Source organism: Xiphophorus hellerii, chromosome 1, assembly GCF_003331165.1.
Source record: "Xiphophorus hellerii strain 12219 chromosome 1, Xiphophorus_hellerii-4.1, whole genome shotgun sequence".
NCBI classification, from domain to species: Eukaryota; Metazoa; Chordata; class Actinopteri; order Cyprinodontiformes; family Poeciliidae; genus Xiphophorus; species Xiphophorus hellerii.
The window spans coordinates 10,556,747-10,564,586 of record NC_045672.1 but is presented as its reverse complement, the minus strand read 5'-3'; the positions used below and the strand labels follow the sequence as shown (position 1 = coordinate 10,564,586).

At 38.5% G+C, this 7,840-nt stretch overlaps 1 protein-coding gene across 1 annotated transcript; it reads right to left on the bottom strand.

Annotated features, from left to right (window-relative positions):
• Positions 1-267: 267 nt before the first annotated feature.
• ndufa4l2a (NDUFA4 mitochondrial complex associated like 2a) lies at positions 268-5,862 on the bottom strand. The gene is made up of 4 exons (XM_032555798.1): positions 5,696-5,862; positions 2,240-2,325; positions 1,143-1,203; positions 268-1,024 (listed from the first exon to the last, which is right to left on the bottom strand). Exons 1-4 carry the CDS (start codon positions 5,735-5,737, stop codon positions 968-970), a joined length of 246 nt encoding a protein of 81 aa, XP_032411689.1. The 5' UTR covers positions 5,738-5,862; the 3' UTR covers positions 268-967.
• Positions 5,863-7,840: the final 1,978 nt, after the last annotated feature.

Sequence of the window (7,840 nt, the reverse complement as noted above, 5' to 3'; positions counted from 1 at the left end):
CGCATACACGCACACACATGCACACACATGCACACGCCCACACTCATGCACACGCGCGCACACAGTCTGAAGGTGGCTCCACTGAATAAGCATCATTCACCTGCAAAGTGACAGCCGTACTGCCGACAGACGGCTTCGGCTCCATCAGACTTTCTCAGTGCAGTGTGTGGAAAAAGATCCATATCTCTCTCACTTCCATCCAGGCGCACAACAACAATCACCTGCCCACTATGTGGAGACGACTCACGACAAAATAAACACTTCGGCAACCATCAATCACCGGTTCATTTATTGAAAGAATATAATGTGGTTAAAGCACCCAATGCTTTCAGGACTGATGCAATCACTGGTAAATTTAGTGACAGCTGAACTTACAGTCATGTGTTGGTTATGAAGTGCAAACACTCTGCTCACAATGACTGCTGCTGGAGGGCAGGACGGCATTGCTCTATAAAACGCTGGGATAATAAAGAGGAAAAATGAGGCAGGGTTGTTTAGGTGAATTTTTTCCTTTGCATATTTTACATGCTATTTACATTTAGGATGAATATCTGGAAACCTACAAAGTAATTAGATTAATGCATGTTTTCTTTTTCCTGGTTGTTTTCAATGTCATGTGGTGAAAATTAAATTGGAAACAATATTTCCAAAACAAGGCTATGTTCTTGAGATAATTACTGTCAGTGATGAAAATTAGAAGTAAGTATGACTATGAAAAATAAGCCGTAATGTAAAATGGGACGAACACAGGCAGAAGGTCTGTGTGTGTTACATCTTTCAGTAAGCAGTTTCAATAGTTTGCTGTTACATTTACCAGGCAGCTGCTATTTAAAACCAAACATCTGAATTTAAGAGTTGGGTTCACCCAAAACCTGCAGTGCTGATGTCAGAAAAGACAAAGAGAGAAAGAAATTTGAGTCCAGATCCGGATCTTCGTTTCTTCCTGTTTGACTCTGAGCTGCACGGGTCAGAAATCAGGACCCTCCTTCTTCAAGTTTTTATAGTCTGTGGTGATTGCCACAAACTGCAGAAGAAGAACATAAACATGAAATGAAACAGAAGATTGCTGCTGCAGCAAAATAATTACCCTGTAACTTGTGTGGACTAAGTAGTAGCTAATGTTTGTGTGTGATCTGGATTACCTTGTACTGGTATGTGGGGTCGAGGTTATTCCATGGTTCAGGATTATCTGTCTTGTTCCAGCTAAATACAGAAAAACAAGGAATTCTTTTATCCTCTTTAAATCTTTACCGCCATTGTTTTTAAAGAAACCATAAAAATAACTAAATAAACAGTGGTGTGCAAACATGTTGCAAGACCTGCTAAGACCAGACATTAAGCCAAATGCTTACTAAAAGCAAATCCAGCAAGACTTGGATCAAGGGGAACAAAGATATTGATCAAAAGCAAGCAATAAGTCAAGCTATTTCTTAAAAGGTTTAGAGCTAATACCAGAGCAGAGTCTCAGGATGACACTGAAGCTGATCGAGTTGGTTGAAAATGAATAGATTTTACTCAGAAAACATAAATATTGATCACCGATTAAGAAGGCGCGCAACCTGACAAAATGTCCAGAAAAAGGCCTGAAGTTAATGCAGTCTGATTGGTGTCAGCTTGACTGTTACAGACACAGCATGTGTTTAAATTACTTTTGATTTTTTGTTGTTGTTATTTTAAACTCCACAGTCACAAACATTAACGTATTACTGTACATTAGGTTTAATGAAACAGATTAACAGTGCCATGAAATGTCCTTTCTATTCTTTGATACCCCTAAATAAAATCTGGAGCAACCGATTACCATGGATGTTGCTAGGATGCAATTGCTAAGTGGTTCTCCTGTGTGTAATTTCATAGTGTTTTTAAATCATGAAAATGAAACGTTCTATGAATGCTTCAAGATTTGTTATCAAACATTTGTGAATAAATAGCATCAAAAAGATCAGGGAACACAGCAGGAGAGGTAAGGGAGAAAGTTAGGAAGGAGAACAACCATAGACAGACAGAGCTAATGGAACAGTTGAAAATGGCCTAGTTAAAGTCCAAACCTAAATCCAAATTAGAACTTGAAACAGAAACTTACATTTCTTATCATTCCGACAAAGCTTAAACTCTTTTATTTGTACAAAACTTGTGTTGGTTACTTTGAAGTGTGAGTGCGAGTGAGGATTGCAGGCTGTTTTTTTATTATTATTATTATTTTTATCCAACACTTCTGCAAAAGTTCATAAAGTCTTACGTGACATGTGGTCCTCTGGCCAGCCGGATAAGATATAAGGATGCGCCACCCATTCCCAGGCAGATAAAGAAGAACTGGGGGATTAGCTGGAGACAAACAGATAAAACCAACAATTATTATTTCTTTGCTATTAAAAATTAATATAAGAAGTAAAAAAAAAAGTTATTTTATCGATGACAAAGCATAACCTGACAAAAGGCTCATACAGTTAGACATTGGAACACATCGGATCAGAACCCACCCCTGAAACCTGAGTGTGTACTGGCTGTGAGAAGTTAATATTTATGGATGTGAAACCATAAATATGTACTATGAGCTATATGTGGTGTATGTATTATGTTATTGCAATTTCAAATAATTAAACATGTACATACAAAGAAGCCTAAGTGTTCTAGGTTTCTGACATAGCTGTGAATTACTTATTTTTCTGAAACTCTGGCACACATTCAGATTTGTGGTTGTAACATGGTAAAATGTGGGGGGGGAAAGTCAAAAAGAGTTCATTCAGTTTTGTTTCAATTAAAAAAAATTGTCAAAAAACAAGTCATTTCAAAACAGCGTGTTCAATAAATTTAGATGTGATGAAAAGCAGTAAGTCCTTTCAGCTGCGATCTCATGTGAAGAGCAAAATCACATTTGTCAATTTAAGCCACACAAATATCTTTTTAAGAGAAGGAAATACTGCAGTGACTCAGCTCAGTCATCTAAACCCTTAATTTGCCAGTCCAATTAATGGCAAGTTTTTGCCAATCAAAAATCTGATTATATTCTCCAGTCATTCCCTTCCAGGTTCATCAGAAAATCGCAGCCGGTTTGCTCCTTTCCAGGTGAGGACAACAGGAACTGTAAGACAGGTGATGTGGGCAGCGGACCAATCACAGCTCTGCTGATTAATTAGTGACCCGCTTCTGCTCCGTCGCCTCCTGTCATCCCAGTGAACTGGCTGACGCAGAGATACGAAGTTATGCAAGACTCTGAATGACGGTCTGTGGGAAAACAACAAACCCAAAGAACAAGAACTTCTTTGTCATACAATTTTCGCCTGTGCTGCATTTTAATGTGAAAAATAATGTTTCCAGAAGAGCGAAGGTATTTTAATACTTTTATTGCTTTTCTGCTTTTATTTGCAGTTGTTCTGGTTACGGCTAGCTCCTGAATTGGACAGGCGGACTTCTTCAAATCACACCAAAAGCCATCTCTGTTTTCTACCCAGAATGCAGTGGGAACACTAGCCCATTGGCTCCCACAACTGTTTTTTGTTATCATTAATCTTAAGATAAAAGGATCGATTTTCTTTTTCCATTTGCTTTACTTTTTCATATAAAAAATGTTGCATTACATATTAACATACATGTCAATATTATTAAAATGAAAATGTTATTAATAATTAATAATGAAAGCAGATGCTAGTACCATAGAATACAAAGAATATGTATTACTCTATCATTTATTTAATGAATAACATTAATGACATGCTATAAAATAAATGTGTCAGGTACACATTTTGATTTCAAATGTATTTAAACACTCTTATTACTTAATAGACAACAAAAATAGACATTTATTTACTATACTTATACATTTGTCTTTACATTTTTATTAATCTACGTTTTTTAATTTGTCAATTTAGAAATAGATTAAAAAAACAACATGTATTTAAATTTTAATTGTCTTATAGTCTTGTCTAGTTACATTAGCTTGGATTCCAAAGTCTGCTGTAGTTTCGGGGATGAGGATCTGAAAAGGTTTGGCAACAGCTGCTCTAGTTGGTCTCTTTAACGTGAAATGGAAACATCTTCCAGTCAATATGTACTGAAAAAGAAAGAAATGTCCACAAACTGGATGGAAAACACCATCAGCTAGACGTCAGGTAGCTTGTTAACCCCTCCAGGAAGTCTGACCACAAGTTAAAGCTTGACTCACGTCAAGCCGACAAGATCTCAAAGTGAGCCAAATGGATCCTGAAGGAGGATTAGAGCCACTAACGACCCCACAATGTAAGACAGTTCAATGCAGATGGAAAGTTGATTTGAGGAAGTTACACCAGGAGTTTAGTTTAATCAAATAATGAACTCCAGCAGGTTGGCTGACCTGGGCAGGAGAGCGAAGGGTCTTTGGTGATGAAAGGTCAAACTTCAATGGGTTTTTCAATGTACAATGGCGGAAATACAAAGATTTCTACGATTTTTAAAAAAAATCATCAATTGGGTGACCGACCCAATGATGATTATTATGTATTTTATATTATTAACTCAGATTGTCTTCATTCCTCTTTACTTATACTTTCATCCTGCAATTTTCTGAATTGCAGACATTTTGTGACAGAGATTTCTTAAAATGCACCACTCTCATAATGATATTGCTCTGCTTATCTTTCACTCTTTCCATCTGTGTATTTGTCTGACTGATGTCTTTATTTGTCTCCCTGACTGCAACTTTTGGACTCTAACCGTCTGTCTCTTTCCGTCCGTCTGTGTGAAGTTGATGAGGCAGGTTTACGGAGTCTCAAAGGGATTTTTTTCCCTTCGGTTTCTGTCTTGGTGCTTGTCAGTTTTCCAAGATGATAGACGGTGCTGAGGAGCTCTGGTAGCTCGGGTTTTCATCTCTGCAGCTTCTGTAGCTCTTTCTGTCTCTCTCTCTCTCCAAGGAGACCAGAGACAAAAAGTTAACACTCTGTCAGCCCTCGTGGAAATGGATAAAAAAGACTGAAATAATCCCCTCCCCTGTGGGGGAAACAACGTATGTCTTTGAGGAAAGGTTTTACACCAGTAGCTGATCTGATTTTGTCAGATAATTAAGGAGATTGAGTAATTTTTTTTCATGTGTTATGTATGACTGGTGCCTTAATCCTCTCTAATTTTGAGTTGATTTTAAAACGGGCTGCAGGAATGACGTAACTGACTGAATGAGAGCTCCAGATTAGAAGAGACAGAATTAGTCTTCTCTTTATCTCTCCTGCTTTCACCTATTAATGAATGAGTGACATTGCAAGTGATTACATAAGCTGGCTAAGTACAGGAATAAGGACAGTAGGGAGTGACATTTGACTGCAAATTTACTAAGGTAAATCAAATTTTGCAGTATTTTTGCTGAAAATCAATAAGCAGAAAAGGCCAGTAGAAATGATCTAAAAGTTGACCTACTTATGATTTGGACATGGTAATCTAATAAAAAAAAAAAGAATGAATGTGTATCTAAGCCAAAAACAAATTAAAATTATACCACAATCACATTTACTTTTGTAATCAAAATTATTATAACAAAATGCTAATTATATTCATTAAACTCATGTGATAAACATCGTGTGGCTGAATTTCCTTTCACAGTTTTTCAAAACAAGGGTCATCCAATGAAATTTAGAAAGAGAAAAATAGCTTCTTTTTTTTTTTTTTTTTTTAATCGCCACACATCATAAGAACATTAAAGTCAAACCAGGAAGAAATGAGGCTCACTCACCCCAGGGTGCCTCTTTGCGTGCTCAGCCACCGCCCGGAACATCAGTGCTCCAGTTTACAGGTCTCTATATGTACAGAGGATAAAATAAAAGTTTTTCAGAGTCGACAGTTCGGGCCAACCACCAGCTTCTCGTGGCCGTGCACAGGCGGGATTAAGATCTGTTGCTTTCTACATATGGAGCGAGACAAGGGGGAGGAGGAAGAGGAGGAGGAAACAGGGGTATGAGAAAGAGGCCTTTTTCATCTAATTACAGCTACTGTTGGGTGATTCAACCCTTCTAAACGCTGTACGTGTTTGAAGATGAACGTCTCCCTGGAACATGATGATTTGTTATTGGAGCGAAAGGCAGACGCTCAGCTGGCTTTAGCGGGGAAGCTCAGAGAGACTTTATCCATCTCTTTGCTTGTGGTCTTGTGGGAGACGAGTAGAGGAAATGAAACAGGATTGAGTTTCCTTTCAAAGGCCAGGGGGGAATTAATGTATGTCTGAAATCTTATCAGATACAAAAACAAGAGATTCTCATAGGAATTAAGCAACACATTTTTATTTTTTTTAAATGAGAATTTCTCTGATAAAACATAAAAATACAGGCTGGTCAGATATTGTTGCATCCTCCCCAGAAGCCCTCCTCCTAATTGAGTCTGGATGCTCCATGTTTGCAGCTGTCGTCTTGGACACTCGGTCACCGTCTCTGCGCCTTTTCAGGCTTCTCAGACAGCCAGTCAGCGCCACCGCAGACCTACTCAAACTCTGAGTGTTTGGTAACATAGCAACACAGCTTAGTAACCATTATTTCTAGGAAGAAGAGAGGGGCGGTGGACGCAACACGGGATTTGCAGCTCTCGTGCATTTGAAATTTAAATTTTCCAACAGGTGCTTCAGCTATAGCCTTGCTTGTCAAGAAAAGATGCAGAGCATCTATTAAAATAATAAAAAAAAACATATGTAGAAGGAAATCATACTTTATATGAATTTATTGCATGCAGTGTTTAAAAACAAAGGAGAAGCCAAACAAGCCCATCGGACCAAAAGCTCAGAGAGAGAGAAACGCTTTGTCCTCCCAGTCTGCGTAATGGACCAGTGTCTACGATTCATTGTGCATCAGTTTAATTGGATGTGAAGACAAATGCAATCCAATTTGTCTCATAAGTGCCCCTTGGAGATGTTTCATCCCAGGCTGTGACGTCCCACAGCGTCCACAGAGGACTGATCTGGAAAATAAAGCAGCAGCTTTGATCATGTGAGGAACATAATCAATCAATATCAGCAAAGTTTTGTTATGCAGAAAGAAGAATCTGGTAATTGTTTTTGCCAAATATTATAACTTTTTATTTTCCAGTTTAGTTTATTCACACATACAGAGGATCATGTTCACAATAAAATGTCTTGCAGGTGAACCTTCCAGACTGATTAAAGTGACTGATTATCACTAGTCTCAAGCGTTTTGCAACCTCTTAAAGCAGGGGTCTCAAACTCCAGTCCTCGAGGGCCGCAGTCCTGCAACTTTTAGATCTGCCTCTGCCTCACCACACCTGAACAGAATAATTAGGTCATTAAGGCTCTGGAAAACTGATCTACACAAGGAGGAGGTAATTAAGCCATTTCATTCCAGTGCTTTGTACCTGTGGCACATCTAAAAACTGCAGGTCTGCGGCCCTCGAGGCCTGGAGTTTGAGACCCCTGTCTTAAAGGCTTTCCTTTGACTTTGCCCGTCTTGGCATCAGCTCTGTCCCTGCCGAAAAAAAACATGATGCTGCCGCCACCATGTTTCGACATGGCGCGCAATTACGTGTTCAGGTTGATGCTTAGTGCAAGTTTGTCCTCACATGGCTTGTGGAGAACTTTACACAGGAGCTCTTGTGGTTTCTAACTTTAGCCTAAATGCTTTTAGAAATCTTTGCAACTTTCTCCGTGACCTATCTCCTGTGTTACCAAGATGAACAGGGTTTTTCTTTGGGGTATCACTTTAAGATAGTGATACCTGACTATCTCTAGTGATAGTGTATCCACAGTCACGATGATTTTCAGATTTGTATGTGTAGAAAACATATAGAAAAATGTGTTGTTTTCTTCTGCTTTGCAAATTAAGTATGACTGTTTTGAACAGAGGTCGGCATAGGGCCCAAAAATGCAAGAAATTAGTAA

What these genes read in the sequence shown, in the direction of transcription:
- ndufa4l2a (XM_032555798.1), bottom strand. Translation starts at nt 5,737, where the DNA reads ATGTTCCGGGCGGTGGCTGAGCACGCAAAGAGGCACCCTGGG. An exon ending in GCCAGAGGACCACATGTCAC is followed by an intron (nt 1,204 to 2,239) that starts GTAAGACTTTAT and finishes TTCTGTATTTAG; the next exon opens with CTGGAACAAGACAGATAATC. An exon ending in ACCCCACATACCAGTACAAG is followed by an intron (nt 1,025 to 1,142) that starts GTAATCCAGATC and finishes CTTCTTCTGCAG; the next exon opens with TTTGTGGCAATCACCACAGA.